Raw genomic sequence first — 24,122 nt, forward strand, 5'->3', positions numbered from 1 at the left:
CAGTCATTTGTGTGGTTGCTTATTACACAAGCAAAGTGTCTCACCTGAAGAATGTGACAAAGAACTGAACCAAATCCATGAAGTTACTGTGTTGAGAGAAAGCGATCTGAAAAGAAAAGAGAAGCGGGTGTTAAGTAGTGAGAAAAACATTTTATCATCAAATCATTTTCATGCTTATGCATGACTGTACATGTGCTTTTAGTTTTTCTAAACAGGACGTGGGAGCAAACGTTTCGTTTCTGTCTGCACCAATACTGCCCCCTGCTGATTCATGCCCCCCTCCCCCTCGCTCTCACCACACACACACACACAATCTATAGAAAGAGCATCTCTACAGTTTCAGACTCTCCATTTTCATTCATGAGTAATTACGTAATCACGTTATTTTGGCATAACTGGCGTTATTATGATGGTCCTCCAATAACAAGGTGAGAGCCTTTTCAATTTAATTTTGGGTTATTAGTGCCTGCACCAGAACAGTGTTGATACTTTTTTAATGTTAAAGCCTAATTGCAGTACCAAAAGTATAGAAGCAGTTTTATTTATTTATTGTTCATCTTTTAGACGCCACAGACCCCCAAATGTGAACATCCTTGTATGAGGGATCCCCATCCTAAAATGTAAAACATTTTCATGTATAAAGACCCAATTTATACTGAGGAAAATGTGGTATTATAAATGTGAAATGAATTTATTTTGTATTATTGTGACAAAAAATATTTAAATACAAAAATATTTCCCATTAATTTATTTTAATGTTTTTTAGGGCTGTTTTGTTTACATAATATATAGGGCTGCAACGTGTATAATTATTTTATATATATATGTATATATATATATATATATATATATATATATAAATAGACACACATGCTTGTATATATTTATGAAATATTTTCATGTATATATTGTATATATATTTATATATAATTTATATTATATATAAATATTTTATATACAAATAATATTTTTTTCTTAAATATACATGCATGTGTGTGTATATTTATATACAAAATAATTCTACTCAGTGCACCCACATATATTATGTGAGCACTTTTATTTTGGATGCGATTAATCACGATTAATCGTTTGACAGCCCTAGTTTTTTTTTTTATTTAAATTTCTTTTTATGTATTTAACATTTTTACACTGTTTTCCCTCAAAACCTTTAACAACAAGCAACCAATAATAAACTTCTACAGCGCTTGCTTTATAAAATATTCATACAGCACTTTTACAACTTTCTACATTGCGTTTAGTGTCTGAGAGAGGGGCACTTTTTAAAAGCGATGGTTCATGGTTCCTTCATTTTTTCCCCCTAGTATTTTTAAGAAAATACAAGACAACCGGAGGAGATTTAAATGTCATCGTTTACCCAGATCGTCAAGCTGTTATTAAAACAGGTCACATGCTCACTGTGTTCTGTACTTATCATATCAGTGTTATTAACCTTGTAAATATGCAAATGAGAATGTTAACCAAGGGCTTAGCCTGGAATAATTAAATTACAAATTAGCATGTGAAACAATCATGGTATATATTATGCCCACAATTATCACAGTGTTTCAAATGACCCTTTCCCACATGAAATTAGCAGTGCAACAGTTCCATCACTTTCAGCCCCTCTTTTTAGGAATGCACAATCTCAAACTGTCTACCATCAAGAGGGCAGAGTCTATGGGACACCGGAGACATTTCAGCTTTAAAAGACTGTCATTTTCTCTCCATCTTTCACCTGCTTTCTTACTCTTCCCTCTCTATTCCTCCAGGCATTTCCAAAATAAGCACAGCATTTTCGAGCGAGGGAGAGAACAGGGTAAAAGAGAGCATGCCAGACGTCCACAGCATGGAAGGTGAATTCACACAGAGCTCTCATTGAGCAGATGCTGTGCACTGATACGGCCTCTCTCACACACCACAACCTTCTCATGCTCAGACACACAGTCTCCAAGACAAACAGGTCCTGACTCACAGCTCCAGCACACACTGATGCCCACACACATTCAACATGAAACAATGGCAATCTGACTATCACTGTCATTCACACATGACAACCTGTGAAACGAACGGGCATTCATGTGGTGTGTGACGTAAACACTAAATATAGCTTCGTTGTTAGTCATGATTCAGGGTACAAAGATGTGGCTTACGCAAACCAACCAAGAGAGAATGTTCTAATGCACCCGTCAAGTTTAGCTATTTAGCGTAACTGAAATACTCTGTCTCTTGTGGTCTGTGGAGGAGGATGTTAACGGGAACCTGTCACAATCAAGCTGATAAAAAAAAAAAACAGAAATCGTCAAGCCTGTAGAATCAACAAGTGCAAACATCTAGTCAGAGTTTAATGGAGAAGTGTGCCACAGCTGCACCACTAGGAAAAACTCTACATTCTGCCCCCATCTGCTTTTGTTTGCACAAACAGGCAGTCCCACCCCAAAATCACACCATTGGCTGAGGTAGAAGTTGACAGGTTGCATGTTTTTTAAAGCATGGCACAGTGAAGCCAACCTACAAATACAGTAGACTTTGAACTAAACATTAAACTGGGCTAAAAAGATCTTCAAGTTGATTCCAGTGTATATTCAAATGTGTATTTTATTTTCTTAAGTGGTTGATTCTCACAAAACCTGTTTAGGATGTATAATAGGATGCATTATAATCAAAACTATGAGCGTGAGGTGAGATTTTTGCACTAGGACGTTACTCTTTAAAATTACTCTACTGTAAAATAGAAAATAACTCTACTGTATTTCTGTAAAATTTGTGTTTTTTTGTATTATTTTTATTATTATTATGTAATTATTTACACTGATTAGCACTAGAAAACCTCCCTTTCAGATGTAAATGTGACTTTTTGTTTGTGTGTGTGTGTGTGTGTATATATATATCAATCCATACATTCATTATTCATTCATTTCACCTTGGTAAATAAGCGGAGGGTAATGTCTGCAAAATGAAACAATTGTACAACTGTCAAAAAAGCAACTTTAGTCCTATTTCACCCAAAATTTTGTATTATGACATTGACAATAAAGTAAAAAAAAAAATAATAATGTGAATAATGATATAATTTAAATTGTATTTAAACACAGTTGTCACATTTGTTGTACTGCATTATATTTAAACTGATTTAAAAAAAAAAGTTATCATCATTTTACTGTAATATATTATTTTACTATTTAATACATTTTACTATACATTATATTCCAGTCCAGGATTTAATTGAAATAACCACTGAGATTTATGAGCAAAGTAAAATGTCTACAGTAAGTAAGCTTCATTGCCATGAAATGCACAAAACCATAGGTGATTAGGTGATAGGAGATAGGTGATAGGAGACGTGTAACTTGTGCATTTAGCTTTTAAATAACATTCACACAGGGAAAGTCAGCAAATGAATGCTCCAACTATACTCCGGTTTAGATTTACACGCATACACACTTCCATTCCACCGGCCAAAAACATCACAGGCCGCAGACTCTTTGACCACAGGCAAAAAGAAAACAAGAGGCAGAAACAGAAGGATGGAATTGTGCCTTTCTGATCTCTCTTATTCCTCTCTCTCAAAAAAACATGTGTTTCAACTTAACATTCCTTCTGACACTCTCAGTCTCATACTGCCATGTTTACAGAGCAGGTTTTGAGCACTGCGTTTTTCTCCAGCCCGAACTCTCGTCGTTCTCCTCTAAACTCCTGACAAAAGCCGCTCTGTCCACGGCACGACCCCTCTACCCATATTCGCCCTCGGATCCGTACAAACATTCTGTTAGACAAAACATGAATCCAAAGGTCAGTTCGAAAAGGGAAAGGTGAGCGAGAGAGACAATAAGCGTTACCTGTGAAATTCACCCTTTCTCCATGAGCTGAGGAGAGAACGTGCTCTAGAACACCGGACGGACAATCAAACACAAACTCTGAGTTTCAGCGTCCGAGCACAGGAGGGTAAGCAAGATCACTTTCCAAAGCAAAGGAAGAGAGGAGGGGGAAAGGAAAAGAGGAGGAGAGGAGAAGTGGGAGGGAAAGGAAAGCTCTGCAAAATCATTTCCAGACCAGACAGAAAAGGCCAAAGATATATGAGAAAAAAAAATATGGCCCTGGTGAATTTACCGACGGAAGGAGCAGATAAGCTAGCAAAACAAAACACGAAGAAGACCCTTGCTGATGTTTAGGTTGCGCTCACACACTCACACAAACAGTCATGACATTTTCTCTGTGTATGCTACCGGACCAATGACGCGTGAGCTCCTCTCACCTGGATTTTGACTGGCCAGGTGAAGTTGCTGACGTAAACGAAGAAGGTGATGTTGGCATTGCTACGGAAATCGAACTTCTCGTTTGAGAAGCTATCCTTGAACTCCTTTATGTTGCTGCGGGACACAATAGGGATTTCTTCACCAGCTTGAGTCCCAGCTGCTCAGAAAGTGCAGGGTGAGAGGAAGGATGAGAGATTTAACTGCTCACACAGATCATTTATGATGTCCTCACAATGTTTAACACATTTGGGGTTGGGGGGTCCATACCTGCAAAGCTGGTTGCCCATGTGATGTTGAGGTTGAAGTTTTTTGAGGCATTAATGAACATGTCCAGGTCTCGATTTTGCTGCAAGAGAAATCCAAAACACATTCAGACAAAATACATAAATAAAGTAAATGTAATTTACTCACGTGATGGCAAAGCTGAATTTAGAGCCTAATTACTCCAGTCTTCAGTGTCACATGATCCTACAGAAATTATTTGAACACGCTGATTTGGTGCTTGAGTAAAAAATTATCTTATTATTATTATCAATGTAGAAAATGTTTGTGCTGTTTAACATGTTTGTGGAAATAGTGATACTTTTCAGGATTCTTTGATGAATATTTAGTTTAATGAACAGCATGACATATAAATTATTTGCAACATTATAGATGTTTTCCCTGTTATTTTTTTTTATCAATTTAATAATGATGATGCTGAAAATTCAGCTTTGAATCACAGGAATAAGTTACATTTATAGAAAACAGTTAATTTATATTGTAATAATATTTACACAATATAACTATTTTACTGTATTTTTGAATAAATACAAGGCAGCCTTGGTGAACATAAGAGACGTCTTTCAAATAAATAAATAAATAAATAAAGTTTCCAAACTTAGGTAATATACAGTATAAAACATTTTGAGGGTGAATTTCCTGCAAAACATTTCTACACTTTTTGTTCAAAAGTTGAGTCTGTAATTTCTTCTTAAAGAAGTCTGCATTTATGTATGGAAGTAATACATAAATTTTTGCTGCATTCTGTTTCTACCCATTTTTTACTTAAGAACTTGTCCTTGGAAAACCACCCATATGATGTATCATTTCCTCTGTTCAACAGTGAAGAGCTGAATAAATGAATGAAAAACCTTATTGATTACAATAACACCAAATCAAATTCAACTCAACATGAATCAAATTAGTTTTACATTTTGAATTTATATTAAAAATTTAAAAGAAAAACAGAAAACAAGATGAAGACAAAAAAATGAAAATCAAGTAAACAAATCAAAATGATAATAACACACAAAACAATTAATTGACAAGAGTTTAAAACGTCATTTGCTGTAAATATTGTTAATGTCCATTATATATTCGAAAAGGAGTGTGAAAAAAAAAAAAAGAAGAAAAGTCTTTAATCCCACCCCCTATCATGTCAAGATCAAATGTGTTTACAAATCAAGGTAAGATGTTGTTATCAATTTATGGGGGGCTTTTAAATTTTTTTCTCTTAAATGTTTTAAGCATAATGCACCTCATCCGGAGTGGCCACAAAGTTGATAGCAGTGTAGTACCGGTCATCTTCCTGCGACAAGCTGAAGGTAAACTGGTAGTCTATCAGCAGAGTGTCTGTTCAGGAGAAATACAAATATAGTTGTGTGTGTGATAAAGAAGAAAAAAGATGATATTGGAAGAGTATCACTCTGAGACATTAATATCTGGACATTTTCACAGATTGACTGAAACGTGCACATGTTTGCAGTTTCTGTCTGGATCAGTCATGTAAGGACAAAATGAGTTCTGCAAATGACTCGAATAGCCATCAGCCGCTGCACTGACATACTCACAGTAACACGTTCCCTTCAGAGGGTTGCCCTGGTAACGGTTCTCTACCTCACACCTGAGACAGAACGAAACAAAAGAGCTCAGAGTGAAAATGAATAGAATTAGAAGAAACAGAGTTTGATAGAGACACGATAACGATATGCTATCTGCAGTACTTTTGACAAATGACTTCTAATGGCAGAGTAAAGAAAGCCTCCAGAGACGGAGACAGAACGAGTGTGTGAGTGTGTGTAAGCGCACTTACACTTGGCAGCGATCTCCTTTGATGCCCTTGGTGGTACAAAAGCACTTGCCATTGTTAGAGTTACACATGCTGGCGTGGCCGTTGCACTTGCATGCTGCAAATGAACAACAAAACACATACAGTTGAGTTCCTATCAAATGGCCAACAACAGTCAACTCTATTTTGGCATGGGCTTGTGCTTAGACTTACGTTGACAGCTGCCCCCGTTTGTTGGATCACCATAGAAACCGGAGATGCAGCTCTCGCACTGTTTGCCCGTGGTGAGGTCCTCACATCGCTCACACACACTCTCGTTGACACAAGAGCTGTGTCCGTTACACTGGCATGCTGCACGAGAGAGGAACAGTATGATTAAAAAGAACAATTCAAAGAAACCAAGAATAATTCTACAAAAATGAAGCATTATCCAAAGTCAAACTGAGATAAACAAATAGAATCCAATAATAATAATATTAAATTATTATTATTCCTATGACAGCCATTTACTGTAAAACAAATGCACTGTAAAATAAATAAAATATTCAGTAAGTACTTATTGCTGTATAGCTGAAAAATTACAATATTTTTGTCCTAATTCCCCTTGCTTTTATTATTTTTAGTTTCTCGTTACAAATCTAGTGAAATACTGTTACATTCTTCCTACAACAATGTTGGAAAATGCAAATGTGAAAATGCCCAAGTATACGGAAGTAAAATAATGACAAATGTTTTTGAAACAAAAAAGTTTTAAGTTTTACATAAGTTTTACCTGGGCACTGGATGAAGGACCAGTTGTAGTTGCCCTCTAGTGGGCACAAGCTCACATTCATCATTGGCTGAGGGGCAGGAATGAGGGAGGGGCCTGAAGACGAAGGAGCATGGAACAGTGTTTGGATCGGACCGCGGTAAGAGCCCTCTATACACTGGCCCCGTCCTGTATTGCTGGGATCAGTGCACCATCCACAACCAGGCTGGTCCAAACAGTAACCACAGGTCTTGTAGCCAGAACAATTCTCCGCTAAAATAAAAACACATACGTTTTTCAACGGGGGTCATGCAGTCCAATCATCTCAAAGTGAACCATTGACAGAAGTGTCAAGTTATTGATCTGAATTAATTTTAAGACTGCTTTGTCCATAAACACATGACATGCTTATGTTCAATCATCAATGAACAAAGAGAAAAGACACAGGCTGACAGGCATGAATCCACTGAATGAGAGCCAGACGTACGTGGGCAGCTGTTCATGGTGTACCACTCCATGCACTGGCCGTAGGGGAAGGATGCCACATAAGCATTAGAGTCCACACACTGCCTCATGTTACTGCACCACATGCACTCTGAGCTCCCACTGGTGCACTCACTACAGGAAGAGCGCAGGGCACAGGGCGTCCGACACTGCTTCACACTGTGGTTCGCTGAAAGGACAGAGAAAGAAAGCAAGAAAGGTACAAGAGAGAGAACAAAAAGGGACTGAAAAAAATTCTCATGTCAAAAACCAAGACAAAAATACATATTTTTTTAATTATGGGTAATAAAAGTTTTTCAATAACTGATGCCAATAAGCATAATATAATATAATATAATATAATATAAAATAAAATTAGAATATTTTTGTAATATAATATATTTGTAATATATATATATATATATATATATATATATTAAATATATAATATAATATATTATAATATAATATAATTTCCTGAAAATTGACACATTTTTTTTCTGTTCATCAAAAAAAAAAAAAAATCTGGTCAATGCTGTGGGTGTGTGTGTATGTGCAGTTTTCTCACTTGGACGTTCACACAGACTCCCATTCACAGAGTTGACACAGGTTGCCGCCTTCAATCCATTGAAAGTGGGCTCAGCCAGGTACCCACAAAAACCAGCGTCACTGGGCTCGCCCGGCAACCACTGCAGCGTGGAGTTGGTGAACGGGGACATGTCCTCCCAGCACCAGTAGGACACATTGATCTTCCTCAGACCCACCCATGGGGTGATGAGTGCTTTTGACTGCAGCACACAGGACAAATCATATACAATTCCATTTAACGGCTGAAGGGCTATACGTCCAAAGCAGACTTGTGCCTTTCAACCCTTAGGGGACAATGCCACAAAGAAACTAAGAGTGAAAACCAAAGACTATGAAAGTGTGCCGCAAACTCACTTGCAATGATCTGTTGTGCATCTCTTTGAGGAAAAACTGGACTTTCTTCTGTGTGGTGAGAGATGCCAGCACCGCCTGGTGACTACGGCACCCCAGTTTAGCGTTGTCATACGAGTCATTGGCTGTGATCAGCTTTAGACACGAATTCCCCACCAGGTGCCAACTCTCACCGCAGATATTCCCTAAAACACAATCATGGAATAATTATCAGGGCTCCAGATTAACATATGAGCAGGGTTGGAAATTAACAAGAGCTTTGGGCAAAAATGACCAAAACTATCCTAAATGCCCACAAAATTAAGGACAAGGGGACGACAAAAAATGCCCCAGTCGTGATTAAAGTGAAATGTGAAAAAATTATGACTGTGGCATTACATTTCGATCTGGTCATATCAATGATATATTTTTACAAGCTGTTTTTTCATGCTGAGCATTATAACCAATCACAAATATCATTTGCATCCATGAATGCATTGGCCAATCAGAAGTGTTTAGATTAGTCATCAGCGATGAGGAAACCTGCTGAAAATCCTGGAGTTTTGCTCAAAGCACAGAGTTCTGCACTCTCATCATAAATAACAAGCAGATGCAATGCAAATAAGATGTTCATTGTTCAGCATCAATGATTATATTCGTTTTTGTGAGCAAGCAGAACTCGCACTGTCATATATGATTTGAATGTGAAAGGACCAGTTAATTACATTGCTCGTGTTCATTACCAGGCAGGGTAGTGCACTCTTGGTTTCTCATCTCCCATTGGCAGTTCTGGTCTGTGGCACAACTTTTACAGCTGGTCCTCTTGCTGCACACAGAGGAGGGGTTATCCTTCGGACAGGCCTCATACTCCATTATCCCCCCCTGCAGCCGGTACACAGATTAAACAGGTCAGAGCAAAGACTTAATTTAGAAGATTTTTTTTTTTTTTTTTTGGGAAATTGAGAGGTCTTTCACACAGTTGTCTCCAAATGTTAATTCTTACCTGGGAACTGGTGCAGTTACTATGACCAGACACACAGAGCGCCGCACACCACTGGCAGCTGTTGGTGTTGGCTGTACAGCTGTAGCAGTCTGAATATTGGTCACACTTTTCAGCATCTACATCTGGAAAACAGATAAATTACTGGATGCAATACCTGCGGTGGTAACTGGGCATTTAGTAATCTGAAACAAGTTATACACAGAGCCAAACCTAAAGACAAATCTGTTGTAACTGCATCTGACAGGTCATTAAAGGCAGACTTTGTAACTTTTTAGTTCAAAATCAACAAAACTTAAATAGTGAGTCAATATATATATATAAAAAAAATCATCAATTCTTCTTCCAAAACATGTTTTAATGTTACACCTGATTCACTGTGGTAAGCCTGTTATGTTTATATTTAAAGCGTGACAGGATGTTTTTTTGGGGAAATAGCATACGTCACTCGCCCGTTCGTGTCTCGTCATATCCGTAAATAGAGAAAAGTTGCTTTGTCAAAAATAACAGTTTTCTATTTGAATATATTTTATAATGTAATCTGTGATGGAAAAGCTGAATTTTCAGCATCATTACTTCTGTCTTCAATGTCACAAATCATTCTAATATGCTGATTTGATGCTCATAAAACATTTATTATTATTATCAATGTTGAAAACACTAGAGCTGCCTAATATTTTTGTTTAAAACGACAGCATTTATTTGAAAAACAAATCTTTTGTAACATTATCAATGTCACTTTTTATCAATTTACTGCACCATTGCTGAATACAAGTATTAAATCACTTTAATAAAATCCTCCTAACCTTTTGAACAGTAGTGTAAATAAAATGTTTTGGCATTAAATATTAGGGCTGGGTAATAAATATCGATTTCTCAATATTAATCGATTCTCATTTTTACGAACCGATATCGATTCTTAAATCTCAAGAATCGATTAGTCATCCTGTTTCATTTGAATGAATGGGACATTGTATCGCGGCTGCGCGCATCCAAAAAAAAATAAATAAATAAATAAATTCGCAATAATCTTTGTCCATTGTTACTATTGATATGAAACAAAGTCTCAATTTTCAAATTACGTCCATTTTCTTTAGAAATTCAAAAACATAAATAACGTTTTGGCGCTGTGGCGTGAGATCGCTCTGGCGCAGCTCAAGAGAAGCAGCAGCGCTGATCTCTCTTCCGGCTTAATAATACCAGTCACAGCGCGAAATAAACATGAATGAGCATCTGAAAGTGTGTTAAAAGATCGAGTACAACTTATCAAAATCCGGATCATGTCACATTGATTCACTCAATCAGTTTTTCAACCGTGGAAAGACGTCAGTTAAACAGCTTGTAATCAATGTCATGTATCGTCATATTTACCTCAGAAAACCCACATCAACTCGTTAGTCAGCTAGAAAAAATAACTCTCATTTTGCTAAATATATACACCATATTACATATGCATTATAATCTTAATGTTCTTCAATATTTAATGCATATTTGAATAAATCTGGCAAGTTTTTATGACAGCCACCATTTAAATGTTTATATTTCATACAATCTTCTTACTATAAAAATAGATAAAAGTGTAATTTAAGTGTTTGTATAGCTACAAAACAGTTAATTATTACCTTCATATTAGGCTAATGAAGCCTAGTAGGCTACAACTAGACTCCCATAGTTTACAGCGTTAGTTAAGAGATTTAATTTCCTTGAGAAAATTTTCCATTTATTGTAACTGATATCCAAAATAATCGATATTGAATCGAATTGAATCGTAATCGAAATCGAATCGAATTGCAAGCTTGTGAATCGAAATTGAATCGAATTGTGAAATTTGTCTCAATACCCAGCCCTATTAAATATAGATAGATCGAAATGTAAAACGAATCTGTATCGCCACATAAAATGATTGTAACTCAAACACGGTTTGGAACTGTACTCTTGTCTGAATAGTTTTAATAGAGACACATGAAGTGTCACTTACACCCTCTGGGACTGCAGGTGTTTCTCAAGCTCTCTGTGTCATGGGCCGCCGCTGCGTCCCAGGACATACAGGTGGAGGTAGAGGCGTTCCACACACACTGCACGCCAGGTAGAGCCGTCACACACTCCAGCTGCTCAGAGAAAGCAGCACAGCTTGCAGGGGTGAACCACAGCAAATCACTGAGCATCAGGCTGTTAAAGCCTCCATACACGTACATCACCCTGACAGACACACAAAGAGAGACACAGATTAACCTCGCACATATCTGAAAGAATGAGAGAGGACGTCGAGAGATGAGAGGGGAGAGAGATGAAGGGTGAGGGGGAAGAGGGCAGCATGAACGAGGAATAACAAAGGGAGTTGGGAGGAGTTATGAATAAACCGCTTGAGATGGACAAGTCAAACAGGAAAAGCGGTGTGTGTTGTGTTGTGAGTGTTGTGCCACAGATCCTCACAGAGGGGTCACTCAATGGTCATATCGGCACGGACAATGACACTGGGTATGAATAAAGATCACAGTGAGCTTACATCAAAATCTCACAGGAGGAGAGTGTCACTTCTGTGAGAGTGTGTGCGACTGTAAATGTGTGCAGTTAAAGACTGTTTGTTCAGCTGGCAAATTGAAGCACTAATATTGAGATGTGTTATTTATGGATAATTATTCAGAATTACGACTTGATTTGACTAATCCGTATGGAAGGAGATTACAGGCAGATTTAAATATAGACTTAATATTTACTGTGACCGAGTTTAAGTACCACAGAAATAGAAACACTATCAAAGTGAAATATTCAGGACTCAAAACAATTTAAGCATCAGTGGCATGCTGTCAATTAGCTGAGGAAATCACTTCAACTCGGTTTGTAATAAAGCAAACAGCCTGTTTGTATGGCATGTTAACAGAGGATTTAATAGGAAAAGAATACATGCTGCTCATATTTTGTTAAATCACTTTAATTATTCAGTACAAATGATTAGCTTACTGGTTGTACATCATTCTTTTGAGGTGGATTTGATTTTTTAGAAATTTGGTTATGTGATACTCAAATGCAATCTGGCTATGTCCCTTCCCGATATTTTCACATGAAACATGGTTTCCATAATACAGTATGGGTTCACAAGGTCATAACAGTTTTGGTCAGATTTAACATTTTGATTTTATATATATATATATATATATATATATATATATATATATATATACACACACACACATATATCATATTAGAATGATTTCTGAAGGAACATGTGACACTGTAATTCAGCTTTGCCACTAGCTTTTTTAGCTTTTTTATTTTAGCTTTTTTATTTTTAATCGCGCGATTAACAGTCTTTTTGGCCTAGCAAAATGTGTAGTTTTTTTCACATGCTTTTGCAACAGGACGTGGCATGCGCGGCGCTATGAAACCCATTCATTTCTATGGCTTGCGCTGCGCGAAGACGTTCTTTTGCTTCATCGACCAAAGCACAAGCGGATCTAGCTAGACCGGAAACAAAACAACAGGCACGGCGCAAACACTCGTTTTGGCTTGCGAGCCAGCCAAATAGTAGGTTAATGTTACGTTTTGAGTGGATGAGTGGGCAAGACGCCGAAATGGATGCCAGTAAGATTCTGAAAGGAAAGTTTACTTTGAAAAAGTTGCCAAATGGTCCCACTGACAAGACCAAAGTGATCTGTGTGAACTGAGCTATCATCATCGCAGCACGTCCAGTCTGAAACACCACTTGATGATGGCCAAACACACAAACACAGGCACACACACACATACACAGCTGATGCGAATTCTCCGCCCCCTCGTCAATATCAGGACCTCTCAAGTATTTCTTTCACCCTTTAATTGATGGACAGTGTTACATTATGTGATGTGACAGATTATTTGCTCCAAGTGAGAATGTGAAATTGAACACAGTATTGTCATTGTTGTTTTCAATAAAAACATTTGTACAAAGTAAGCCGATCCACTTTTAAATGTTGATAAGAACATTAAGATGAGAGAAAAAAATGGGACAAAAACAAAAAAGAGACATTTAGAATAAATAAAAATGTGTGATTAATTCCGATTAATCGTGAGTTAACTATGACATTAATGTGATTAATTGTGATTAAATATTTTAATCGTTTGACAGCACTAATATATATATATATATATATGCGCGTCACATGTTCCTTCAGAAATAATTCTAATATGCTGATTTTGGTGCTCAAGAAACATTTAGTATTATTATCATCATCAATGTTCAAAACAGTTGTGCTGCAATATTTTTGTTTGAGGATTCTTTGAGGAGTAGAAACATCAAGAACATTTTCTTGATGAGGAAATGAGAAATTTTCTTGATGAGAAATTTAATTTATTAGAAAATAGAAATCTTTTTTAACATTATAAATGTCTATAGTCACTTGTGATTAAATTAATACATCCCTGATTAATCAAATATACATTTCTTAAAAAAAAAAGAAGCTTCTGAATGGTAGTGCATATAACCCTAAACATACACTATTGTAAAGGAATAGTTCATCTAAAATAAGCTATTATAAGTGAGACTAGATGTTTACCGATGACAATAAAAAAACATTGAGATTACCCATTGTGATACACAGCTGAGTGGCCAAAGCGGTTGACGTCATGATGAAGATCTGGATTGGGCAGTACAGTCCACTCATCACAAGCTAGAAGAGAAAAGGACAGACAAAGTGAATCTCATTTCAGACACATCCACCCACTGCTGCTGGAATTTTAGAGACATCACTATAGAGAAGACTGAGCTCATGAATATTAATTAGCCAAGACTAATCGTTGCCAGGTAATTTCTGCTCGCGTTACTCAATTAATATTCATTAGACCAAGCTTCATCCTGGGGCTATGCATAAATTAATGACCTGTGAAGAAGTAAAGGGGCTATGAGGCAACTTAACTAGTACATTAAAACTAGGTAACATTTTAATACCACAAAATTTGAGATAAAAGTTCACTTCCAGCACCTTTCTATCTTTGTAAAATGAACTTGCTGCATTTTCATAAAGAGTAGGTTCACCCTAAAATGAAATCATCATTTACTCACCCTGGTGTGGGTCTAATGCACTATGCCATTCTTTCTTTTTCAGACCACAAAAAAAAAAAATCCCCGCTCGCATTTGTCCGGAGATATTAACTTGGTGAAGACCAACGGCCAAATTCAAGATTTTAGTTCAATTAAATTTTGGTTTGTTTTTTACCAAATCATATACCCCCAGAACACTGAATATACGATACATGTCACATGGGCGCATTCTGTGATATTTTTGTAATCTTTTTTAAAAAAAGGTTAAAGCTTTTTAGTTTTTATTTCTCCTTTTGTAGCCTGAAAAAGAAAGAATGGCATACAGCATTAGAACAAAACCAGGGCGAGTAAAAGATGACTTCATTTTCAGTTTAGAGTGAACTATCTCTTTAATATCAAATCATCTCTTTCCTACATGTGAAATAGAATGAGTTAGCGGCTAATCTAACTGAAGTAAGAGAAGCATGAAGAGAAATGGCTGCTATTAGTGCAGTGTGTGTGTGAGAAGTCACTGCCCTCTGCTGGCAACATTTCTGACAAATGGAATTCAGCATCCTTGTGTGGGCCCGTATAATTGAGTTCAGATAGTAAGGACAGAGCAATTACCCTCAGGGCCGAGACAGGCCTCTACTTAATTACAGATTACCACAGCACAAGCCTGCATCTCTAAAGAGGAGTTGGCATGGGAATAACAAGAGAAAGAAATTTAGAAGAGGAGTGATATATAATGACGAGTAAGCAAACGCAGACACTCCGGATGTGTTTGAAGCTTCTTGTGTGTTATATAGGCACTACAAACTTCTCAAAGACGCTCTAAATTCCCACCCACATACTCGCATGCTTGCAGTGCGTCTAGTCTGACATCATAGTATCCCTCATTATCTCCATGAAAAGCAAATACCAGCAGACAGGCATGTCTACGATCCCTGGAGATTATAAAACTCGAATGTGTCACTCATAAAATAATGGCTTTAAGATCACGCATCTTTCTGCAAGAGCCCCCCTGATGAGTGTATTTCAGTCTCTAATGGCTTGCTGCTACACGCACAGAAATCCAATTACGCTTTCTGCGCAAGTGTCTCCTCTGCTGTTCAATATTGTGAAAGATAGACATATTATACTCATATATATATATGCCATAAGTAAGAGGATGCAGGAAGTCAATGGTATAGGCTGACCAAAATTAAAACCATAATCACATACAATTTAGTTTTTGTTTTTTAGCTGAAAATTCAATTTGTGAAAGCCAATTTTTGAATATTCAGGGAATTATGTCCTTTATCTATTCTAAAAATCGATTATTATTATTTTTTAAAGTGTCTTTATTTGGAATTTAATGGATGCAATATGACAGTGTTTATAAAAAAAGAACAAAAGACAAATGTTTGGTGTGAAAACTTTGGTGCGATACACATTTGATGCCTGTGAACGTGTCTGTATAGATCAACATGAATAATCACAAACCATCATTGATGTTCCTATCTATTTTCCATCACACTGCTAAGAAAACTAAACAGCCAATAAGATTTGAGCTTTTGGTCACTATGGTAGCGATTTTGCCAAGATCCGCTTCTGGTCCATTAAACTTGGTGCCGCTTGTGCACATCTATAAAACCAAGCGTTCGTAAACAGCAAAAATAAAAATCCAGAAATGGCTCTTTTCTGTACGCTTTAATTTGGTATTGCAAACACAAACATAATCAGTTTGAGAGAGATTGTTTGACTTCCTTTCTTCTCTGTGACAAGCAGGTGTCAAACAAAGTTGCAAACCAAATTGTGTACCAGGTTGGCAGGGCTATTCCTTCAGGTCTAAAAGTGCCACCTCCTGTCACAAAGTAAACTTGCGTTTTCATTCAGCCAGCATGTTGGCTTTTACACATTTTGACACACTGCATGCAAAATCAGACTTTTGAATTTTGTAGCAAACATTCGAGTTGGCACTTTACAGTCACATTATCTTCAAAACTCAAGAGTAAAACATACTCCTAACTCTGATCGGATAAAGCTCAAAGTATACTTCGGCTGTCTGTGTTCTGGGACGGTCATGCGCACAGTCGCCGTGGCGTAATTTTCGTCATTGGGATTGTCCCGATTTTTGAGATGTCACGGACGGTGCGAGTACAATAGATCATGCGCAAAGTGTATTTTGAGATAGAGTAGCCCACAAGGGGGCAATACACAATTGTGATGTACCGATGTAGCTGACGAGAATGTGCAAAAATGCTACACAGAAGTACAGAAGATGTGTGATTTAAATATTCAGGACTGTTTTGTACTCACCCAGGTTGTATGCTATAAAATCTGAGGAGAAGCACTTCGCACCATGGCTCATTGAAGTGTCATTGTGTGTGTTCCCTCCAAACACCAATATGTTCCCGCCAACGATCACCGATGTGTGGAGGTAACGGAAAAAACCACTGTCCCTCAGAATAAACCTGCAGGTCAATAAGCAACACCATCAGTGGAGAAAGCAACAGAACGAAGTCAGACTATGTTCAGAACAGCACACTAGCATACTACACACTATTTGTAGATCATTGTATACTGTGTCATGTGCAAGTTTTCTGTATAAATGTACACTACCTTTCAAAAATTGAGGTTGATACCTTTTTTATTTAAACATATTATAAAACGTAAGCCGTATTCATTCTAAAATGCTGATTTGCAGCTCAAGAATCATTTCTTATTATTATCATAAACATTTTTTGTCAAAACCTTGATGCAGTTTTTTTTCTTTTATGAATGGTAGTAATCTAGCTTTGTAATGCCGTGTCAGCATATGAGGCTATCTTCAAAAATACAAGAGTTGCATAAGTACAAAAAACACAGCAGTTAATATTATACAATATGTTTTTCATTAACATATGGTCAAAATTCAACAATCATTTCTGGTAAAATCTCACTAAAAAAGTTCTTTAATGAATACAACGTTCAAAAGAGCAGTATTTATTTGAAATAGAAACATTTTTCTAACTGTCTTTAATGTCACTTGATTAATCTAATACACCTTTGCTGAAGAAAAAAAAAACTTTTTTTAATCTTATCTCAAACATCTGAAAAGTAGTGTATTCAATTTCTAGTGTGCTGAATCAGCACAGTATATCAATAATATTTCAATGAGGTAATATTTTGCGATAATATTATTTAATTTAATTGTAAGTGTTCTATTTTTTCTTTTTCATAATATTAAGCGTAGCCTTAAAATGATCACGATTGAAGTCAAAGTGTTAAACTAAAAGGTGTAATGCCACTCAACGCACCACATTTTCTTGTCCACATCATAGCGGTACAGGTCTCCGGCCAGGCCATATTTATTGGCGCTGAAAGCCTTGTATCCTCCATGGATGTAGATGGAGTGTGTTTGAGGGTCGTACACACTGCTGTGTCCATAGCCGCCCTGAACCAGCGCCCCACGAGTCTCTAAAACACTCCATGTATTCTTTACTGCAAAGGGAACAGTGTAAAGTATGAGAGTTAGTGAAGGAAGAAAAGCAAAAATTGGTTCCTAAGAAATATTTTTTGATGCTGCTCTTTCATTACAACACCAGAGGGCAGTAGAGTCCATAATACAATTACTGCTAACAGGCCAGGACTAGGATAACTGTCACTTGAGGAAGGACCACACAAGTATTTATAATGTTTTCAGTCAAAAGCACAATTGAATAAAAGATAGTTTTCCCTAGCAGCAGCTTTTAATGTTAATTTCAAACCACACTGGCATCCATTCACTGTTATATAAACCAAAAATGTGAAAACTTGCCCCAGTCTCCCTTCCACAAATCGATAATGACTTCTTTTCCAACTGCAAACCATTTCAAACAAATTGAAAAACAATTTTAAAAAAGGGCCTTATTTTAATTTTGTGATGAATGAAAGAGTCTGTCTCCAAGCGGTCTGATTCATCAGACATAAACTGGGTCACAACTGTTCACTGTGACTTTCAGTCCAGGACAGCACTCAATATTCTGAAAAGGATTATGGTGCTTTTACATGGGATGATGAATCCTTCCTTTCATGCAACAGAACACAGGTGTCCTGGGGCCTGTTTTTAAAAGGTACTTTTTTTGTGTTTTCAAAAAGAAGGGATTTTTTACATGCCATCTAAAAATGTGCATGATGCAAGATTCTGAGAAAATGTAAAATCTATCTATCTATCTATCTATCTATCTATCTATCTATCTATCTATCTATCTATCTATCTATCTATCTATCTATCTATCTATATCTATCTATCGAAAAAATTATCACAATAATAATGTAAATATTCAATGTAACTCCCTGACATCACTACTGCATGCTACTGACCAATGTCGTACTGCTGCACTTGGCTGATGTATCCATAAAGAGGGCAGTGTCCGAAGACGACCAGTATGACAGGCTCCGATCCATCGGGACTGAGCTGGACGGTGTGCGCCGAGTGGCCCACGACTGCATACTGTTCTTTAGCACGCGGATTTAGCAAAACCCACGACTGGTTCCGCGTGTGAAACACCCAGAGTTCTGATGTCACGTTTCCTGTGGAGTCAATCTTCCCACCGTACATGTAGATTTTATCCTGTATGCAAACACACAAAGACAAATAACTTAAGAGATCTCAGTTCAATGTGTGTTGAGTATAAATACAGCAGGCTTGCACATGAAAAAACATGCAACACACTGTCTGTATACGGAAGGAATAATCTAAAACTAGAAGATGAAAGCATTAAAACGATCTTTAAATAGGCCTGGAAGTCAATTAATAATCCTTTTGGCCTCGTCAAGACATTATAATGAAGACTTTAGAGTAGAAGAACACTATTAAACATCATCTCATCCATTAACAAACCTCATGCAGGGAGAGAGAATGACCGTAGCGTCCAGTTACAGAGTTGACGGACCGGTTTAGCGACATCCAGCTTTGAGAAGAGATGTTGAACCTGAGCCAGAGTAAAGGAGAAAGTGAAACCCAGAGCCAGCGAAGTTTTTATCCTATGATGTGTCTGTGTGTGTGTGCGTGTACTCACGCAGTCACCATCTGGTAGTGTGTGTAGTTAAACACATGTCCACCTATCACCCACATCACATCTTCATGAACCACAGCCTTATGGGACGCCCGCGCCAAGCCATGGCTGGTGTATTCCTCGCGCATCCAGAACGAAACGTTTCCTGGTACAGTTATTGAACAGTCCAGACCTAAAATACACACATTCTGACTGTTACTAGGGCAAGGTAAGCTACAAATATTCTATATATTGATGAAAAGTGAAAGTTGTACTAAGTAAACGTGACAAAATATTCCTATTTAAAATAAGTGAACGTTTTTTTACTTGCCATTCATCAAAGAATACTATCAGTGTTTCCTCTACATTCATTCTCCCGTGGCGGGCCGCCACACTTAAAATCCTCCCGCCACGGCTGCAGCTTCTCAGTGACGTCCGATATTCTGCATAGTATTATGTTATTTTGTTAAGCCCCACTAAAGGCATAAAAAACTTTGTAAAGCACAATCAAGTTTTCACCCTATATTCCAAGACTTCTAAAGTCATTGCATAATGTGTAATTTTAGTCGCTAAGTTAAAGTTAACGGAAAGTCATCTCGCCTCAGTCATTCTCCATTCAGAATTCACACAGCTCGTCGCGTTCGTTTGCGACACGACGACACTCTCTTCAAGGTCAATATTCCCATTATTATACTTCATTTGTAGATAAAGCATAAAGGTCTATGGTTTTCATAAAATGACTTTATCTTGCTGGAGTGGAGTTTATTGCCCATACCTTTCACATTCCCTTTAAGTAAGATTACAGCATGGAGTCGAGAGAGTGCTATTGTTCTTCATGCGCACTGAAATTTAAAACTGTTAAAAGAAAAGGCTCAAAAAACTGTTGCATATAGAATACACTAAGCATTAGTGCTGCACGATTAATCATATCGCAATCGTAATAGCGATCTCAAACCTATGCAATTATATAACGCAAAATGCCGCGATTTTATATGAAATAAACAAATTAGGGCTATTAACGCAGCATCTCTTCTTTTTTGTCATCCTTTGACTAGTGTTACACGATCCTGTTCTTATTCGTGCAAATGCCTTTTCGCATTTTGCACGACAAGAACTGAAAAGCTGCCTGTGAATGCCCTAAATGAGACTCGCAGAAAGACGCGCGCCATAATGCGCATGCACTGACGCGTGCCAGATTACAGTTCTCTTTCGAGCTTGAACGAACAATAACACACACAATTATGCCAAAATGTCGTTTTGTCGAGTATCTTCATAACGTAAGAAAAGTCTTAAGGACGAAAGGAGTTGTGCTATGAGGCGCATGTGAGATCCGCGTCTCGGCAACGGGTCCTCTTAAAGGGCCAGCAGCGAATAAAGCGTTCTGTCAGTCAAGTTAAAAGAATAAAGGGAAATTAGAAAATTACTCACTGATCTTGACTAAAGAACTTTTGTAGCTTTAATAAGGATTATTCTATATATAATTTATAATTCATGCAGCACATACTGTTTGATAACTTTATTCAATTTCTGTATCCTACCTGTTAAGACAGGAAGGGCACAGGTAAATATGGTTTTTATTATGGGTTTATGTGGGGATTGTTTGAAGTTCACTTAATTTAAAATTTGTTAAATTTTTTTTTTAACCTAATAATTTTTTTTAAAAAGTTGATAGCTTTCACTGTAATGATGGTTTGGTTGATGGTTTATTGATCATTATAGGTGTTATCAATCATTTAGTTGTTGTCTGTAGTTTGAGTTGAGAAATAAACATTAATACACAGAATGATCACTAATCTGTGTGTGCATTTTACTTTAGAACCAAGCAAGTTGGACTCATGAAACCATTTTATTATATCGGAATCGCATATCACAATTGCAATACTGACCTCAGTAATTGCAATGGCAATGTGGCATTTTCCCCAAATCGTGCAGCCCTACTAAGCATATTATAGATATAATCCCTTCGCTATGTTCTTTTCAATGTGAAGCATTGCTTGCTGTGACTTGGTGTTGCTTCAAGTGCATCATTCTGCACACGGGATGCGCATGATCGATTATAATACTTTGGGGAGACAAGGCCCCCCCACCGGGGAAATGGGCCTGCCCCCACAGCTTGGAAAAATCCTAGAGGAAACACTGACTATGGAAGCCTGTTTCCACCACTGAATATAAAAATAAAAATAATTGTGACTTTTTATATCACAATTCTGGCTTTTTTTCTCACAATTGCGATTTTATATCTCGCAATTCTGACTTTATTTCTCAGAACTGCGAGATATAAAGTCAGAACTGCATGATATAAAGTCGCAATTGCCTGTTATAAAGTCAGAATTGTGAGATTTAAAGTCAGAATTTCGTGATATAAAGTCAGAATTGCGAGATATAAAGTCAGAATTGCGTGATATAAAGTCAGAATTGCGAGATATAATGTCCGAATTGGGTGATATAAAGTCAGAATTGCGAGATATAAAGTCAGAATTGCGAGATATAAAGTCAGAATTGCGTGATATAAAGTCAGAATTGCGTGATATAAAGTCAGAATTGCGTGATATAAAGTCAGAATTGCGAGATATAAAGTCAGAATTGCGTGATATAAAGTCAGAATTGCGTGATATAAAGTCAGAATTGCGTGATATAAAGTCAGAATTGCGAGATATAAAGTCAGAATTGCGTGATATAAAGTCAGAATTGCGTGATATAAAGTCAGAATTGCGTGATATAAAGTCAGAATTGCGTGATATAAAGTCAGAATTGCGAGATATAAAGTCAGAATTGCGAGATATAAAGTCAGAATTGCGTGATATAAAGTCAGAATTGCGTGATATAAAGTCAGAATTGCGAGATATAAAGTCAGAATTGCGTGATATAAAGTCAGAATTGCGTGATATAAAGTCAGAATTGCGAGATATAAAGTCAGAATTGCGTGATATAAAGTCAGAATTGCGTGATATAAAGTCAGAATTGCGTGATCTAAAGTCAGAATTGCATGTTATAAAGTCAGATTTGCGTGATATAAAGTCAGAATTGCGAGATATAAAGTCAGAATTGCGTGATATAAAGTCAGAATTGCGTAATATAAAGTCAGAATTGCGTGATCTAAAGTCAGAATTGCATGTTATAAAGTCAGATTTGCGTGATATAAAGTCAGAATTGGGTGATATAAAGTCGCAATTCTGAGAAAAAAAATACAGAAGTGCGACTTTATATCTCGCAATTCTGACTTTATATCACGCAAATCTGACTTTATAACACGCAATTCTGACTTTATATCTCGCAATTCCGACTTTATATCTCACAATTCCGACTTTATATCACGCAATTTTGACTTTACATCTTGCAATTCTGAGAAATAATGTCAGAATTGCGAGAAGTAAACTCGCAATTGTGAGAAAAAAAAGTCAGAATTGTGAGATAAAAAGTCGCAATTACCTTTTATATTTTTCATTCTATGGCGGAAACAAGCTTCCATAGAATACTGACAAAAATGCATAATGGTTTCCACAAATATTAAGCAGCACAACAGTTTGGAACATTAGAATGATTTCTGAAGTATTCCTTATAAATTCAGTAAGCTAAGCCTTGTATAAAACTAAGTTGCTAATCAGTTTACATCAACGATACATATCGCCACAATTTAATAGCGCGATATAATGATGTATCATTACACAAAAGTTGTTCTAAAAAGAAGAATATCAGATGTTATTTTTCAACTAAACAATGCTCCAGCCCAAATTCCAACAACCAAGAAGTGGCTTGAGAACAAGTCATGTTTTGGTCCAGATTTGAACCCTATAGTGAATATTTGGTCTCACATTAAAGTCCCCGTGAACCGGAAGTTGCAAACGATTTTTCTCCAGTGCTGTGACGTATTTCCAAGTGAAACGGAATATTGAACAGAGGGCAGGGTTTTACTCTAGCGCTCCTCCTCTCCATCTCTCGCTCATAGCAAACTAACGGTTTGAGGGGAGTGGTTACGCGTTTCCCCACCCAAACTGTGAAACCTACGTCATCAGAAAAAGAAACCGTTCCAGACCGGAAGTAACTTTTCAGATTTTGATTAAAGATTACTAAGGTAAAACATTTTTTTAATATATATTCACTTGCACGGATTAATTGTTCACCACAAGACTAGTAATATGCGATAACAAAGTAAATAGGTTCAATTTTGATTTCACGGGGACTTTAACTCAAACAAACTGGGAGACATTTTTCAACTACTCGTGAACCATTTAAATCCATCAACATTGAGTGGAACAACAGTATTTCTGGAACTCTTGCTAACTTCCAGACCAGTAATTTGTGATCAAAAGACCATAAAAAGACCATATCTGGATTTTCATATATAGATATATAAGAATGTTATTAAATATTATTCCTAGAACAAATAAGCTTGTATTACTGTTGACTAACTTACTGTTTTTCCTCAATTTTTTTTTATCAATTAACTGCAATCGGTGTGAGAAACTTTTAAACTAATGTGAATATTCACTTTATTCCTCATTCCAAGCTGATACTTTGCCAAACAACTCATTAATTATTATTACACATGCAGTTTTTCCTTTGAATGGAACATTATGCAAAACAAACACGAAATGTACAATAGTAATCAAGCAGTGAAAGACAACTTTAATTTTATGTTCTTAAAAAAAAAAACATGGCTAATTGACTAAATTT

The 24,122-nt window shown here is 36.8% G+C and overlaps 1 protein-coding gene across 2 annotated transcripts in view; it reads right to left on the reverse strand.

Moving 5' to 3' along the window:
• The window catches only part of atrn (attractin), a 61,363-nt gene that overhangs the window by 24,104 nt on the left and 13,137 nt on the right, over positions 1-24,122 (reverse strand). Inside the window, exons 6-25 of one of the 2 annotated variants that reach the window (XM_039672461.2) lie at positions 19,473-19,641; positions 19,295-19,385; positions 18,775-19,024; positions 17,730-17,913; positions 16,750-16,904; positions 14,014-14,098; positions 11,431-11,651; positions 9,456-9,577; positions 9,196-9,334; positions 8,477-8,658; positions 8,103-8,322; positions 7,539-7,724; positions 7,076-7,324; positions 6,517-6,654; positions 6,328-6,421; positions 6,086-6,138; positions 5,773-5,867; positions 4,521-4,599; positions 4,253-4,410; positions 45-106 (exon numbers count right to left, since the gene is read on the reverse strand). In XM_039672461.2, the coding sequence (XP_039528395.2) occupies positions 45-106; positions 4,253-4,410; positions 4,521-4,599; positions 5,773-5,867; positions 6,086-6,138; positions 6,328-6,421; positions 6,517-6,654; positions 7,076-7,324; positions 7,539-7,724; positions 8,103-8,322; positions 8,477-8,658; positions 9,196-9,334; positions 9,456-9,577; positions 11,431-11,651; positions 14,014-14,098; positions 16,750-16,904; positions 17,730-17,913; positions 18,775-19,024; positions 19,295-19,385; positions 19,473-19,641 (2,932 nt within the window). Of the gene's footprint in view, positions 1-44; positions 107-4,252; positions 4,411-4,520; positions 4,600-5,772; positions 5,868-6,085; positions 6,139-6,327; positions 6,422-6,516; positions 6,655-7,075; positions 7,325-7,538; positions 7,725-8,102; positions 8,323-8,476; positions 8,659-9,177; positions 9,335-9,455; positions 9,578-11,430; positions 11,652-14,013; positions 14,099-16,749; positions 16,905-17,729; positions 17,914-18,774; positions 19,025-19,294; positions 19,386-19,472; positions 19,642-24,122 lie in introns of both variants that reach the window. The other variant, XM_039672460.2, reaches the window with a different exon arrangement.

Source organism: Pimephales promelas, chromosome 11, assembly GCF_988280905.1.
Source record: "Pimephales promelas chromosome 11, fPimPro1.hap1.1, whole genome shotgun sequence".
Taxonomy (NCBI): Eukaryota; Metazoa; Chordata; class Actinopteri; order Cypriniformes; family Leuciscidae; genus Pimephales; species Pimephales promelas.